Genomic DNA, 16776 nt, shown 5'->3' on the forward strand with positions numbered 1-16776 from the left:
AGACCCAGGCCCAGTCAGCACCAGCGCCTGCACCTTGGGACCCCGCAGGGAGCGGCGTCCAGCTCACCGTGTGGTTGATCCGCCGCTCCTCCTCCAGGAACAGCTGGTTCTCACTGTTGTCATAGTCCAAGCTCTGCAGGCCGGGACAGCAGGGGCAGCACTCAGCACCGACCCGACGCCCCGGGTGCGGGCACAGGAGACCGGGAATGGGTTTGGAGGGGACAGAGGCCAGGTCTCAGGGTCAGGGAGAACAGGAGGACGCCCACCTCATACTTGAGGGACAGGAGCTTCTCGTTGTGTGGGATCTCCTTGGGGAAGGGATGTGGAGGATCCATATCCTGTGGCAGAAAAAGGCAAAGAGAGAAGCACGGTTGACAAGGACACAAGGAGAGGCCCCTCTCAGCTCACACACAAGGCTGTCAGCATCCCAACGCCAAGGATGAGGACACAGCGAGAGAACTGCAGGTGGGGCACGGGGGCTGACGCCTGTAATCCCAGCGCTTTGAGAGGCCGAAGCAGGCAGATCACCTGCGATCAGGAGTTCGAGACCAGCCTGGACAACAACCTGTCTCTACTAAAAATACAAAAACAAGCTGTGTGTGGTGGCAGGTGCCTGTAATCCCAGCTACTTGGGAGGCTGAGGCAGGAGAATCCCTTGAACCCGGGAGGGGGAGCTTGCAGTGAGCCGAGATTGCACGACTGCACTCCAGCCTGGGTGACAGTGAGACCCTGTCTCAAAAATAAGAGAGAGAGAGAGAGGGAGGGTATGACGTTGGACCCTTACCTCACACCACATCCAAAAATTAACTCAAAAGGGATGAAACACCTAAAACTGTAAAATTCTTAGGAAAACACGGGTCAGTCGTCATACTCTTGGGTTAGGCAGTGGTTTCTTAGATACGACACCAAAAGTACAAGCAACGCAAGAAAAAACAGATAAACTGAACTTCAGCAATCCAACCCATGCTGGGTAAGAAGCGCATGCGGTCCCAGCTCCTCAGGAGGCTGAGGCGGGACGATTGCTTGAGCCTGAGAGATCAAATCCAGCCTGGGCAACACAGTGAGACCTCATCTCAAAAAAAAAAATAATTATTACTTTTTTTTTTTTTTTAGACAGGGTCCTGTCACGCAGGCTGAAGTACAACGGTGTGATCATGGCTCACTGCAGCCTCAACCTCCTGGGTTCAATCAATCTACCTGCCTCAGCATCCTGAGTAGGTGGGACCACAGGCACATACCACCACACCTGGCTAATTTTTGTTTTTTTTTTCTTTTTTCTTTTTTTTTTGTAGAGACAGGGTCTCACTATGTTGCCTAGGCTGATCTCGAATTCCTCGGCTCTAGCCATCCTCCAGCCTTGGTTTCCCAAAGTGTTGGGATTACAGGTGTGAACCACCACACCTGACCAGAAAAAAAAATTTTTTTTTTTTGAGGCAGGGTCTCACTCTGTCACCCAGGCTGAAGTGCAATGGCACCATCTCAGCTCACTGCAACCTCCACCTCCCAAGTAGCTGGGACTACTGGTGCCTATCACCAGGCTCAGCTAACTTTTATATATTTTGTAGAGACAGGGATTCACCATGTTGGTCAGGCTGGTCTTGAACTCCTGAGCTCAAGCAATCCGTCTGCTTCCCAAAGTACTAGGATTACAGGCATGAATCACCTCGCTCAGCCATAACTTTTTTAATTAAAAAAATTTAAGCATCAGAAGACACCACTGAGAAAGTGAACAGAAAACCCGCTGAATGGGAGAAAACTTCTATAAATCATGTACCGGATGAGAAATTTACATCGATATATAAACAACCCCTGCAGCTCATGTATAAACACAACAAACTCAGTTTAAAAAGGGGCATAACCAACACACGTGTGGCCGGCTGGGCACCCACTCCAGCGCCTGAGGCCAAAAGTGACCGATCGCTGAATCTCACACGCTCATTTTTCCTTGTCTCCCAACTCCTGCTCCTCCCAAAGCTGACACCAGAGCAAAGGCTTTGCAGCCCAAAAAGGCAGTGCTGAAGGCATCCACGGCCACAAAACACACCTTCCCAACGCCTTGTGACTCCAAAGGCAGCACAAACACATCAGAAGGGCAGCCCCAGGAGAGGGGCTGCTGGCTGTGCAGGACAGTGTCTGAGCACAGCGCCAGCCTCCGGGGCGACTGCAGCAGCAGAGCTCAAAGGGACACAAGGCTAAAGAACACCCGGACAGGTGGACTGAGACGCCTCAGCCTCTGACGTGGCCCAGGGCAGAGCTGGATGGGGCCTGATGGGCAGGAGGAGGGTGCCCAGTGTGTCGCCAACATCAGGATCATCTCAACAGAAGTCCCGCTGGCTGATCTAAACGCACGTGCACAGGATCTGCACAGACATCTCCCCAGAGATGATGAGCGGATGAGCGAATGGCTCCCGGCACTGGAGGACTCCCAGCCTCACTGGTGGCTGAGGCACAAACCAAGGCCGGCGGGAGATGCCCCCGAGGGGAAGGATGCTGCTGAGCTCAGGACTCCCGGGGCAGCCACTGGCACAGGAACATCTAAACCCCTGCCCTCTGAAGTCAGAGAGCATCCAGCCCCCTCTCACTCTCCTGGCGCTCCTCACTGCTCCCCCAAGATCCCTGTCCTTGCCCTGTCCCAAAGCCAGGTCCAGCCCCCTCGCTGCCCATGCTGCCACTGCCGTCCTGACTGGCTTCCTGGCCCCACACAGCCTGTTCACCCCTGTCCAGGTCCCTGGCGCCCTGCACTCCTCCGTCTCAGAGCACTTCCGCCTGGCTGCTGGTCCAGCTGCCTCTGCTCACTCGGCCTCGGGGGCTGCGTCCCCCCAGGGAAGTCTTCCCTGAGCCCCGGCTCTGGGTCCCACTATCTCCCTGCCACTCAGCCCCTGCCCATCCTGGTCACCCTCTGCTAAGATGCAGCTCCGCGGGAGGACAGGGAACACCCCCAACTCACCGGGTCCAAAAGCTCATCATCCAGCTCCACATTGCTCATCTGTCCGATTCGGAAAAGCGCAGCACGTGGTGACTAAAAGCAGAAGAGAAATCATGAGGACGCTCAGGCGTCACACGCTCTGCACCGTGGATTCTCACTCCCACCGCCGCAGCCCCGCCTCACCTGACCCTGCCCGGGAGCTCAGGAACGGGCCAGGCCAGGCCTGCCTGCTGGGTGGGGGCAGCAGGGCTGGGGTGGGCCTCCCTGGGCGCTGGAAGCAGGACTGCTCCGGCTGCCCCTCGGCCTGTCAACGAGAAGCCCAGCCCCTGAGCCCAGGGAGTGAGCTCCCTGCTTTAGACTGAAGGCGAGGCACCTGCCACCCACCAGGAAAGAAGGGCTGGAGAACACGCCGCCACCGACGCAGTGCCCGCCACAGCGCCCAGGTCATCCCGCCCAGCCCTGCTCCCGAGGCCCTGCTCAGCCTCCTGCCACCTCTACAGAGTCACCTCCACTGTGGCCTCTCTGAGTCCTGAGACACAAACGGCTCCCCAGTGTTCACGCTGCCCTCCCCACAGGACACCCAGCTGTCAGGCAGAGTGGGCGGGCTCTCGGCCACCTAAGGTTTTGTGGCCGCCCCAGCTCAGGGCAGGGGCAGGGCAGCGGGCCGTGGGTGGCATGGTGCACATGTGACCTACAGAGCTCCCGCCCATCTCCGGCACCTCACTAGAGCCAAGGCACTGAGGCCAGGCTAGGGGGAGCCAAGACCTCAGCCTCCTTTCCTCAAAAAGATCCTTGGGAGATGACTCCGATTTCCCCTATCTCCTGAATCTTTACCCACATCTGGGGGTGTGAAGGGAAGAAGGGCCGCCTCCCAGGTGGAGGGGCCCATGCCCAGGGCACCCGCTATCTGCATCAGAGAGCCCCTGTGCCTGTCAGGAATGTGTCGGCAGAGCAGTCCAATGGCTGGCACCGGCCGCGGGAAGACCACCGAGGCTGCCGCCCGCCTTCCCTGGGAGCAGCCCTCCTGGTCCCCAACGCCGTCCCCTCCTCATCCCCCATCTCTCCCTCCACCTTCCCTGGGCTCAACCTCCCACCCCAGGTTTCAGCAGGGCCTGTAAGTGCTTCTTGGTGATAGAATTGCACGTGATGACGTCAAGAGCCCACTGGGCCGAGGTGGGGACAGGGAGACGCATAGGAACGGCCTGCACTGGGCCCCGATTCTCCTTCAACCTCCACCTGCCCACAGGGATCACGATTACCACACACAGGTAGGGACACGGACGCAGAGAAGGAAGGTCTGGGATCTGAGGTCACTGTAAGCCAGGGGTGGGGGTACTGCTTTCTCTGGAGTGCTCACCCCTGAAAAGACGGGCTCCCCAAACCGCCATCCCCAAAACTGCCTTCAGAACCGGACCTTCCCAGTGGGGTGCGGCGCCTCACGCCTGTAATCCCAGCACTTTGGGAGGCCGAGGCGGGCAGATCACTTGATGCCAGGAGTTTGAGACCAGCCTGGCCAACATGGGGAAACCCCATCTCTACTAAAAATACAAAAATTAGCCAGGCTACTTGGGAGGCTGAGGCTGGAGAATTGCTTAAAGCCGGGAGGTGGAGTCTGTAGTGAGCCGAGATCGTGCCACTGCACTCCAGCCTAGGTAACAGCAAGACTATCTCAAAAAAAAAAAAAAAAAAAAAAAAAAAAAAAAAAAAAAAGAAAGAACCTGAACCTGACCTTCCAGCCCACTGCCCTCCAGGGACCCCTTCCTCAACCATCGTCCTGTTCGCAGCCCCCGTCGCCCTTGGTGTGCACCCCCCCGCCGTGTTGATGACCCAGTGAGTGGCCCTGGGTGGGGGGGACCTGGGCACGTGCCACTGGCCCTTGGCAGACACCAGTCAGGGCATCCTCCTCTCCCCAGGCAAAGAGCACCCCCAAGCCATCAACATCAGAAGCCAGGAGCAGAGACCAGAGGGACAGATAGACCCACAGGTGTCTGCCATGGCACCTCCACGCCCAGGGGAGAGTGTGGGAGGGGCTGGAGTGCACTGGTCCTGCTGGACAGAGGCCTGAGTCCCAGGGCACCCGCCCCTCCCCTCTGCCCCCAGCCTCGCCACACACCAGTGGCTCTCCCTGAGCCCCCAGTCACAGGTGAAACTCAGCTTAAGTCTCCTGCCACACAGGCTGACAGGGCGGGAGGAGGAAGGTGCCACGGTCCAGGCATGATGGAAACGGTGGCCTGGCTGGCTGCCCCCTCCCTCCCGCTCACACTCACACCAAAGCCCCCAGACTCCAGGTCTCACACCCAGAACACAGCCCTGTGGCTGGCACTGGGCCTCTGACCCCCAGCTCCAGGTGGACAGGTGCCCTGGTGCCCCAGAGACCATGGAAGCCAAAAGACCCATTTCACCATCAGGAGGGGACCCCACGTCCAATTGGGTACCCCATGGGACACACCCTGCCCGCAGGGCCACTCTCCCCATCACTCAAGACGTCTCTCCGAACGCCACTCAAGGCCTGCTGGGCTTCTCAGGCTCTTCCTTGTTGGAAATAATGGATCATTCTGGCCAGACGTGGTGGTTCATGCCTGTAATACCAGCACTTCGGGAGGCAGAGGCAGGAGGATGGCTTGAGCCCAGGAGTTTTTTTTTTTTTTTTTTTTGAGACGGAGTCTTGCTCTGTCGCCCAGGCTGGAGTGCGGTGGCGTGATCTCGGCTCACTGCAAGCTGCGCCTCCCGGGTTCTCGCCATTCTCCAGCCTCAGCCTCCCGAGTAGCTGGGACTACAGGCGCCCGCCACCACGCCCGGCTAGTTTTTTGTATTTTTAGTAGAGATGGGGTTTCACTGTGTCAGCCAGGATGGTCTCGATCTCCTGACCTCGTGATATGCCCGTCTCGGCCTCCCAAAGTGCTGGGATTACAGGCGTGAGCCACCATGCCCGGCGAGCCCAGGAGTTTAAAGCCGACCTGAACAACACAGTGAGGCCCTGACTTTACACAAAACAAAATTAGCAAAGTATGGTGGTGTGCACCTGTGGTCCAAACCACTCAGGAGGCTGAGGCAAGAGAATTGTTTGAGCCTGGGAAGTCGAGGCTACAGTGCGCTCCAGCCTGGGCGACACAGCAAGACCCTATCTCTAAAATTAAAAAAAAAAAGGCCAGGCGTGGTGGCTCACACCTGTAGTCCCAGTACTCTGGGAGGCCAAGACAGGCGGATCACCTGAGATCGGGAGTTCAAGACCAGACTGACCAATATGGAGAAACCCTGTCTCTACTAAAAATACAAAATTAACCAGGTGTGGTGGTGCATGCCTGTAATCCCAGCTACGAGGGAGGCTGAGGCAGGAGAATTGCTTGAACCTGGGAGGCAGAGGTTGCAGTGAGCCGAGATCACACCATTGCACTCTAGCCTGGACAACAAGAGTGAAACTCCGTCTGAAAAAAAATAAACTAAAAAAATAAAAATAAAATTAAATTAAATTAAATTTAAAAAAACCCAAACAAAACGAAACAGCCATAGTCACGCATCCTGGGCACCAGGCCTGGAAGGCCTTCAGGTGAGCCACCGTCTACACTGCAACAGCACCGTCCCACAGCGGCAGGCAGAGCTGGCTGTGAATGCGGTCAGGCCAAGCTGCAGTACGTGACCAGCAGGCCACTCCCACTGCTGCCGCCCTGGCAGATTCGAGAGGGGTGAAGGGTGAGGGGATCCCCCCAGCAGGGCATCAGCTGCCCCTGCCCAGAGTGAAAGAATGGGGCCCTGGCGCCTTCCCTTCCCAGCATCTCTTTCCTTAACTCTGCCAGGGCTTTGAGAAGGTAGCTTTTGTAATGGAAAAACATGACGCTTACCTCACATTTAGTGATGCATTTTGTGCAGTTACTTTCTTTTTAAATGCAAGCTCTTATAAATTAAACACTAGATGCTGTTCCTCAAACTCCCGCCACACACGGCAATCTGCACAGTCCCAAGAGCCGGACACTAACTGAAAACAGCCAGGCTCAGGAACATGTGAGCCAACACTCCCGAGAGGCGGGACTCGGGCCGGCGGGGAGGCCAGGTCGCCAGGGTTGGGGTGGGTGGGACTAGAAAGAGGGGTCTGAGAATGGCCTGCACCCCCTTCCTGGCGCTTATGCGGATCTACATGCCTTGTACCAATGACACTCTCTCGGTTTTGGTGCCATGCTGTTACAAAGGGGGAAACGTTGGGGGAAACTCGGAAAAGGGTACACAAGCCCCCTGTGCTACCTTCGCAGCTTCCTGTGAATCCAGAGAAATTTAAACGTCAAAAAACGGCCGGGCGCAATGGCTGATGCCTGTGATCAAAGAGTGAGACTCTGTATCAAATAAATAAATACATAAAATAAAAGTCAAAATAATGTATAGACAAGGGGAACAACATCGAACTTTTAAACTCCTGGTTTTTTGTTTTTTGTTTTTGAGACGGAGTCTTGCTCTGTTGCCCGGGCTGGAGTGCAATGGTGCGATCTCAGCTCACTGCAAGCTCCACCTCCCAGGTTCACGCCATTCTCCTGCCTCAGCCTCCCAAGAAGCTGGGAGTACAGGCACCCGCCACTACGCCTGGCTAATTTTTTTTTTTATTTTTTAGTGGAGACGGGGTTTCATTGTGTTAGCCAGGATGGTCTCCATCTCCTGACCTTGTGATCCGCCCGCCTCAGCCTCCCAAAGTGCTGGGATTACAGGCGGGAGCCACCGTGTCCGGCCAAACTTTAAAACTTCTACACATCAAAGAAAACAACAGAGCAAAAGCTAACCTATGAAATTAGAAAATATTTGCAAACTGATAAGGAATTAATATCTGATAAGCGATTAACATTCAGAATACAAAAACTCAGGATCAGGTGAGGTGGCTCATGCCTATAATCCCAGCACTGTGGGAGGCCAAGGTAGCTGGATCACTTGAGGTCAGGAGTTCAAGACCAGCCTGGCCAACATGGTGAAACCCTATCTCTCCTAAAAATACAAAAATTAGCCATGCGTGGTGGCAGGCACCTGTAATCCCAGCTACTTGGGAGGCTGAGGCAGGAGGACCACTTGAACCCAAGAGGCAGAGGTCGCGGTGAGCTGAGATCACACCACTGCACTCCAGCCTGGGCGACAAAGGGAGACTCCGTCAAAAAACAAAAACAAACAAACCGAAAACCAAAAACAAGCATAAAAACGCAGTGTCTGAAAGTCCCATCTGCACACCATGTTCACAGCGGCACCGTTCACAATGACCAAAAGGCGGAAGCACCCGGTGTCCGCCGATGGATGAGTGGATCAAGGAAATGCAGCCTCTCCCTGCTGGAATAATTCAGCCATAAAGGGGAATGACACACCGACTTGTGCTGCAGCACGACAGGCCGGGGGACATTATGCTCCGTGAAACAAGCCAGTCAGAAAAGGACAGCTCCCGCAGGGGTCCACTAGCATGAGGTCCCTGGAGCCGCGAGGTCCGCGGAGGCACACAGCACCGTGGGGGCTGGGCGGCAGGAGGAAGGGAGAGCGCGGAATGGGTGCGGTTTCAGTTCAGCAAGGGGTGGTTGCGTAACACTACGAGCATGCTCAGCCCTACCGACTGCACTCACAGACGATTAAACGGTCATTTAAAAAATACTGTTTAGAGACAAGGTCTTGCTATGTTGTCCAGGCAGTCTCAAACTTCTGGGCTCAAGTGCTCTTTCCGCCTTGGCCTCTCAAGTAGCTGGTGTGAGAGGCGTGCACCACCATGCCTGGCTTAAAATGGTAAATTTATGGCATGTGCTTTTTTTCTTTTTTTACCACAATTAAAAAAAAAACATTAAAGCAATATTAAAGACCATTTGCTGCTCTGCTTGGCCTGTGCTGCGTTCTAACATTCAGCAGGCCTCTGCCAGGACCAGGCTAGACGCTAGGCACAGAGGATCCAGCAGCTGCCCCGCGGGGGTGGGGGTTACAGTCAAAGGAAACGAGGTGACACACAAAGGCCACAGAGACCAAGGAGAGGCCTTTGCTGTACACGTGCTGTCCCCATGGCATTGAGGCAGAGACCTAAAGCAAGACAGACACAGAAACAGCAATGCTGGCGGACAGGGAGGGGCAGGGGACAGCAGGGGAACCCTCCCAGGCAGGCAGAGGACTTCCTGGAGGCCGGAAAAGAACCAAGAGGCGCTTCCTCAAGTAGAACAGAACTCAAGGGGCCACTGGGGACTACCCCAGACCCTCCCCCACGGCCTCACTGCGCCCACAGCTCTCTCTCAGGCTGTGGTCTTTGGCTCCGGGTTCCCAGGCAGGACATACTCCCACACCAACCCAGACCCCTGCCCTGCCAGGGTCTTAGGTGGAGCGCCCCAACATGAGTTCCCAGTAATGTCCTACAAATACCCACCTCTCCTCACCGTCCCCAACACCCAAGTGTTCCTGGCTCCAGCTGCTTTCCCTCTCTCAGTTCTCAAGGAGTTCTGCTTCCTGCCGCCCACACGCCGCCAGGGCTTGCTGACCTCACCCTCGCCCTGTCCCACCACCACCAGATGAGCAGTGACTGGCTCGGTCTATTCACCACTACGCCACACAAAGCAAGACAGGCCTGAGAACAGGAACAGCAACCCACAGGCAGCTCTGAAGGGCCTGGGCTTTCAGCTGGTGCCCAGCCTCCAACAAGCCACTCCGCAGTCTGCCCTGCCCAGGGCAGCCACCTCATAGTGTTTGGCCAGCTGTGCCCACACTGAGGTGGCAATGACGCCACCAACCAACCTGAAAATCCTGCAACAAACCCCAAAGAGCCTGGAGGCAGCTAGGGCCAGTTCTCACGTTCACTGGAACAGTCCTGTCAGCAGGCGATGGCCTGGGTTGATATTTTAGCTCAGAACAGCCCTGGAGGCCTTGAACCCAAGGGCAGCTTACAGAACCCCATCTGCGGCCACACTGGGGTGTGCCTGAGCCTATGAACTGTGCCCACCAGTCAGAGCAGACCCGCCCCTACAAAAACAGCACCAAGAAACCCAGTAGCTGCTCAAGAAGTTGGGCAGGAAAGTCACATCCAACACGAATCCCTCGTGTTGCTGGTTTTAACACGACCGGGCACAACTCACGTTTCTTCAGAGCGTGGTTTGCGACAGGCGCTGTGCTCAGCGCTGTGCGTTAACGTTTTCGCTGACGGAAAAACCAGGCAGAGGGAGGCTACGGGCCTTGCGGGAGACCCTCGACGAGTCCGGTGCTAAGTGCACGAAGGCCTCCGAGGACGCCTGGCCTAAGAGGTGGCACCTCAGCCTCTAGACTCCACCTCTCCAGTCTGTCTCCCTGCAGGGAAAGGCTGGGGATCCTTCAGGCATGGGGTCCTAGCTTTCCACGGGCTCCCCGAGAGATGAGCCAAATTCAAAGCCTGCTCATGAGCGCAGCAGGGCTGACCTCCACGCTCCACGGTGCATCCCACACACACACTCCCTCTGTCCTTCCCCACCCGTCCGTCTGCCTGAGGATCTTGTGCTCTTCAAGTCCGAGCCTTGTGACTGTTCCTGCCCCAGGGGCCCTGCAGACCATTCGCACAGGGCACTGGGCCTGTCTCCGGCAGGAAGGAAGCAGCTTCATGCGCCTGTGTCCTAGGCAGCCACAGAGCAAGTGCACAATAGACTATTCTTTTTAACTGCTCATAAGCAGGGGATCCACGGTTATTAAATGCAAAGAAATAAATAAGCTTACAAGGACTTTTAAGGGAATACTTCTTTTTTTTTTTTTTTTGGGACGGAGTTTCGCTCTTGTTGCCCTGGCTGGAGTGCAATGGCGCAATCTTGGCTCACTGCAACCTCTGCCTCCCGGGTTCAAGCAATTCTCCTGTCTCAGCCTCCCAAATAGCTAGGATTACAGGCGCTTGCCACCACACTCAGCTAATTTTTGTATTTTTAGTAGAGATGGGGTTTCACCATGTTGTCCAGGCTCGTCTAGAACTCCTGACCTCAGGCGATCCGCCTGCCTCGGCCTCCCAAAGCGCTGGGATTACAGGTGTGAGCCACCGCGCCCGGCCAGGAAAACTTTCTAAGGTTAAGAGATCAATAGATTATTTCCCAAAAAAATCAACTCTTCTATTTGCAAAGACAAACAGGAAACCCCAAGCACATTCAGTCCCAAAAGAAACTCAAATTCAACCTCCATCAAGGCTCCCACTCTTTACCTGTCAGCCCTTAAAGTTGGTTTATTCCTTCTACCTTGTGAACTTCAGATTTAATTAAAAAAATTTTTTTTTTAAATTTTTTGAGATAGGTTATCAAACTCCAGCCTGTGCAAAAGAGTGAGAACCTGTCTCAAAAAAATAGCAGCTCACTGCATCTTCGACCTCCTGGGCTCACATGACTCTTCCGCCTCAGCCTCCTGAGTGAGTAGCTGGGACTACAGATGCATATCACCATCCCTGCCTAATTTTGTTTTTTTTAAGAGACAGGGTTTCACTATTTTGCCCAGGCTGGTCTTGAACTTCTGGGCTCAAGTGATCCTCCCCTACCTTAGCCGCCCAAAGTGCTAGGGTAACAGGCATGAGCCATCACTCCCAGCCTTAGCTTCTTTTAAAACAGAAACACACACACAGAGGCATACACACGAATAACTAACCACCCAGGGCCCCACCACTTCAAATTAACCCCTTCAGATCACTTTTCATCCAAACTATAGCACAGAGAGCAGGAGAGCCCACTTCAAAGGGAGCTGAGCCGCTGCTTTTTATCAGCAAAAAGCAGACTTCGACCTTCTTTGTCTGGTGCATTTCTAAGGAATTGGGAAAACCTAAATATAGGTTCTATGGAAACAACCTGATTTTCGTGTCCTTCCTAATCTTTTTTTTTTTTTTGGGGGGGGGGGGACGGAGTCTCGCTCTGTCACCCAGGCTGGAGAACAGCGGCAAGACCTTGGCTCACTGCAAGCTCTGTCTTCTGCGATCTCGGCTCACTGTAAGCTCCGCCTCCCGGGTTCACACCATTCTCCTGCCTCAGCCTCCGGAGTAGCTGGGATTACAGGTGCCCGCCACCATGCCCGGCTAATTTTCTGTATTTTTAGTAAAGACGGGATTTCACCGTGTTAGCCAGGATGGTCTCGATCTCCTGACCTCGTGATCCGCCTGCCTCAGCCTCCCAAAGTGCTGGGATTACAGGCGTGAGCCACCCGGCCCGGCCGTCCTTCCTAATCTTTAAGCACAAGACAAATGTTTAAAGGACTAGACAAGAGAAAATGTAAATAACTGCAAAGTAGATTAAGACTGATCAACAAAACGGTTAACTCAAAAGTAACACAATACGGCCGGGCGCACTGGCTCACGCCGGCAACATCAGCACTTTGGGAGGCCAAGGTTGGGGGATCACCTGAGGTCGGCGGTTCGAGGCCAGCCTGACCAACATGGAGAAACCCTGTCTCCACTGAAAATATAAAATTAGCAGGGCGTGGTGGCGCACGCCTGTAATTCTAGCTATTCGGGAGGCTGAGGCAGGAGAGCCACTTAAACCCGGGAGGTAGGGGTTGCGGTGAACCGAGATCGCTCCATTGCACTCCAGCCTGGGCAACGAGAGCGAAACTCCGTCTCAAAAAAAAAAAAAAAAAAAAATTAAGATAATACAGAGACAAGGAAACAAATGTAACCGTAACGGTACTCCAGACCTTAACCCTGCTCAGACGCAAGCTGCAGGGTGACATGCGGACCGCATTCCAACCTCTGCCTTGCTGCTTGTTGTGTGTGCCTGCACATTCCAAATTAAACTCGGTGCTAAGGGAGACTGAGTACAGATGCTCCTCGCTCCCAAGATCATCTGAAAGTTGGGACCGATCCCCACACAGAAAGATGGCAGATACAGGCGCTCAGTCATTCTCACTTGAAAGAGAACCGGCTGCAATCTTAACGGTTCCCATCTCCCGGGGGGTCAAAACGCAAGCAAATAAAATTAGTTGCTCGTGTAGGATGACAATTTTAAAAAATAACCCGCCACTTGCACCCCCTTAGGGCCACTCTGGGGGACGCCGGAGGGAACGAACGTGCGCCACGGCTGCCCCGGCGCCCCTCAGCGCCCCACATTCCGCTGGCTCCGGCGAGCTCCGCCTGCTCCCCCGGCCCTCCCGGCCACCGCGCCCGACGCTGCCTCGGAACACTCCAGACCCCAGGCGCCCCCGCCAGCCCGGCCCCGCCGAGGAGCCCCGGGGCGCGTTCCCGAGTCCACCGCGCCTCTGCCGCCTCCAGGACCGCAACACGCGGCGCCGCCAGAAGGCTCACGAGGGCGCGGGCTGGGGGGCGCACGGGTCCTCAGTTTCCCCGCCTGCGCCCTGCCCGGCCTCACCTGGCGCGCGGCCCCGGGCCCAGCCCCGTTCAGCAGCGGCGTCCCCCCGCCGGGCCGCGCCGTCCTCCGCAGCAGCGGCGCCGCCTCCTCGTCGTCCCGGTCCCGGCCGGACCACGACACCTTCTTAGAGACGTTGGCCATGGCCCGCCGAGGACCGACACCGGCCGGGAAGCGCCGGCCGCCCCCGTGTTTGTTCTCGTGACCCGCGCCGGCGGCCACGTGACAGGCGAAGGCAGCCACGTGACGCGCGACGGGCCCACGTGATGAGCGACGGCGACCACGTGACCTGCGACGGCAGCCGCCGAGGCCCGGGCGCGCGGGGGCTCCTGGGAGCCGCGCTCCCGGCGGGTCGTGGCGCCGCCCGCGCGAGAGAATTGCCTTGATCCCGAGGACGGCGTTCTGCCCACGCGACTGCAAAGGCGGCCCCGTTGGGCTGAGCGCCGAGTGCTTGGGAAGCGAATGGCCGCCCCCGGGACCCAGGGCCCGGGAATCGGGGCGAGGGAGGCGCCCGGGGGCTGAAGGCAGGAGCCGGCTGGAGGGGCTGCCCCAGCCCCGGTCTCCCGCGCCGATCGTGACGGAGCCGCGGTGGGGAGGGGAGGAGGGAGGCAGGGGCGAGGGCAGGCCCTTCCTTGCCGTAGGTGGCCGCTAAAGATGTGAAGGATGAAATTAGAAGTCCCCCGGTCTGCATCCGCCCTTGCCGTAGGGACTCGGGCGAGGATTAGAGCGGAGGCTTCCTCCAGGCAGCCCCAGAGGGTCCTCCCGCCTAATGAGAAAACAGAAGGCGGGTGGTCTCTGACGATCAGACCCCGGAGACGGTACCGGAGGGTCGCCTCTGGAAACTGCCGGCTACTGCGCAGATAGCTGGGAATTAGCCAAATAACGCCGCCCGGACCCTGTACCCGCCCCAGTACCCAGCCCATCACTGATCAATGGTATTTCCATAAACCGAAGACAATTCTTGACAACTTTGCATCAGCCCATACCGTGTCCCCACCTTTTGGATCATTTATTTATTTATTTTCAGACAGGGCCTCGCTCTGTCGCCCAGGCTAGTGTGGTGGTACGGTCACAGCTCAATGCAGCCTTGACCTCCTGGACTCAAGCCATCCTCCTGCCTCAGCGTCCGGAGTAACAGGGACCACAGGCCTGCGCCACCGCACCCGGCTAATTTTTGTTGTGGAGCTTCCAGTGTGTTGCCCAGGCTGTTCTCAAACTTCTGACCTCAAATGATCCTTTCACCTTAGCCTCTAGAGTAGTTAAACTCTTTAAATCATATTTTGTGCCTCATCCTCTTCCTTTTAAAAGTTGATATTATTTTTAGTTTTTAGTTTTTGAGACACGGTCTCACTTTGTCACCCAGGCTGAAGTACAATGACAAGATCATAGCTCACTGTAGCCTTGACCTCTTGGGTTCAAGGGATCCTCCTGCCTCAGCCTCCTGAGTAGCTAGGACTATATGTATGAGCCACCATGCCTGGCCAAGGTTGGCATTTCTTTTTTTTTTTTTTTTAATGAGACAGAGTTTGACTCTTGTCACCCAGGCTGCAGTGCAATGGTGCTGTCTTGGATCACTGCAGTGTCCACCCCTGGGTTCAAATGATTCTTCTGCCTCAGCCTCCTGAGTAGCTGAGATTTCAGGCACCCACCACCACGCCTGGCTAAATTTTTGTATTTTTAATAGAGACGGGATTTTGCCACGTTGTCCAGGCATGTCTTGAACTCCTGACCTCAGGTGATCCACCCACCTTGGCCTCCCAAAGTGCTGAGATTACAGGAGTGAGCCACCGTGCCCGGCCCAGGGTCAGCATTTCTTAATGGTGAAGGGAAAAAGGAAACCTAGCAGGTGCCACCTGAACCACAATCCAGTTCAGCATCACTGGTGATGGGATGAGGTGATGCACCAGGAAGGACACGACATCCCTGCCACAGCCTTCCTGCAAAACATGCTCACGCTGAGTCCACTCATAAAGGGGAAACACCAGATAATCCCGAGTTGAGGGGCAGCCTCCTGAACATCTCGGCAGTCTTCTTCCACAGTGTCAGTGTTGTGAAAGAGACAGAGGCTGAGGAGACAACCTAAAGGCCCCATGTGGGTCTGGCAGGATGGAGACAATGGGCAAAGATTGGACATACACTGTGTGAGCTAACAGTATTGGAGCAATCGTAAGTCTCCCACGCGTGATGATTATATTGCGGTTACGTCAGGAAGCTCCTCGATCTTAGGAGATACATACTGAGATGCCTGGGAGCTTGTGTTGTGATGTGATGTCTGCAACATACTCTCAGACAGTTCAAAATCTGGCAGTAATCATAATGAGTAGCAGTCTTCAGAGAGGGAGGGAAAATGGCAATGTTAACACCTGGCCTTTGGCTCTCTGTACCACCATGCACCGGGCAAGAACAAGCGCCTTAGAGAAGTGGCAGGAAGGGAGCCAAGAAGAAAGAGGTTGGCATGAGGCGAAAGTGCCAGCTGTGTTTGGCATAAGGAGTATGGAAAACAGGTACAGGGATGCTAGGAACCAAAACTGCACCTGATGACCTCAAGGGCCATGTGTTTGAGGTGAGTCCTGCCGATCTGCAGAATGATGACGTTGCATTTGGAAAATTCACGCTAATTACTGAGGATGTTCAGTGCAAAAACAGCCTGACCAGCTTTCATGGAAAAAAAAAAAAGACCATGACTGAAGCTCATATGATTGTCAGAACTACAGATGGTCATTTGCCTCATCTGTTCTGTGTTGGTTTTACTAAAACAGTGCAGCAAGCAGATTGGGACGACCTCTCACAGGCAACCCCAGCAGGTCCGTCAAATCCAGAAAAGATGGTGGAAATCATGGCCCAAGAGGTGTAGACCAATTACTCTAAAGAAGTGGCCCATGAATTGATGCCAGACAGCACTGGGAGAGACACAGAGAAGGTTCCCCAGTCTATCCAGGTATCCGCTCCAGGATGCCTGCCTTGGAAAAGTAAAAATGCTGGAGAAGCCCAGGCTTGCATTGGGAAAACTCAAGCTTTGTGGTGAAGGTCACTGTCCTGGAAAAGCTACTGGGGATGAGGCCGGTGCTAAACGTGAATGAGCTGATGGAAGTGAGCCCCCAGCCCAACAACCTGTTGAAAATTCAGACTTTGGGCCGGGCACGGTGGCTCACACCTGTAATCCCAGCACTTGGGAGGCCGAGGCGGGTGGATCACGAGGTCAGGAGATCGAGACCATCCTGGCTAACACGGTGAAACCCTATCTCTACTAAAAATACAAAAAATTAGCTGGGCGTGGTGGTGGGTGCCTGTAGTACCAGTTACCCGGGAGGCTGAGGCAGGAGAATGGCTGAACCTGGGAGGCGGAGCTTGCAGTGAGCCGAGATCGCACCACTGCACTCCAGCCTGGGAGACAGAGCGAGAGTCAAAAAAAAAAAAAAAGGTTCAGACTTTGAATATTGATAACTAAACTAACATTTGACTCAGCAATCTCCTTACTGGGTATATGCCCAAAGGACTATAAATTATTCTATCATTAAAACACACGCGGGCTGGGCACAGTGGCTCACGCCTGTCCCAACACTTTGGGAGGCTGAG

At 55.2% G+C, this 16776-nt stretch overlaps 1 protein-coding gene across 3 annotated transcripts in view; it reads right to left on the bottom strand.

Moving 5' to 3' along the window:
- The window catches only part of LOC105485853 (chloride voltage-gated channel 7), a 28867-nt gene extending 15461 nt beyond the window's left edge, over positions 1 to 13406 (bottom strand). Inside the window, exons 1-4 of one of the 3 annotated variants that reach the window (XM_071083856.1) lie at positions 13204 to 13406; positions 2948 to 3019; positions 267 to 338; positions 68 to 133 (exon numbers count right to left, since the gene is read on the bottom strand). In XM_071083856.1, the coding sequence (XP_070939957.1) occupies positions 68 to 133; positions 267 to 338; positions 2948 to 3019; positions 13204 to 13344 (351 nt within the window). In that variant the 5' untranslated portion in view covers positions 13345 to 13406. Of the gene's footprint in view, positions 1 to 67; positions 134 to 266; positions 339 to 2947; positions 3020 to 3109; positions 3129 to 9284; positions 9483 to 13203 lie in introns of those variants that run through there. The other 2 variants (XM_071083857.1, XM_071083858.1) reach the window with 2 other exon arrangements.
- Positions 13407 to 16776: the final 3370 nt, after the last annotated feature.

This window comes from Macaca nemestrina, chromosome 18, assembly GCF_043159975.1.
Source record: "Macaca nemestrina isolate mMacNem1 chromosome 18, mMacNem.hap1, whole genome shotgun sequence".
NCBI classification, from domain to species: Eukaryota; Metazoa; Chordata; class Mammalia; order Primates; family Cercopithecidae; genus Macaca; species Macaca nemestrina.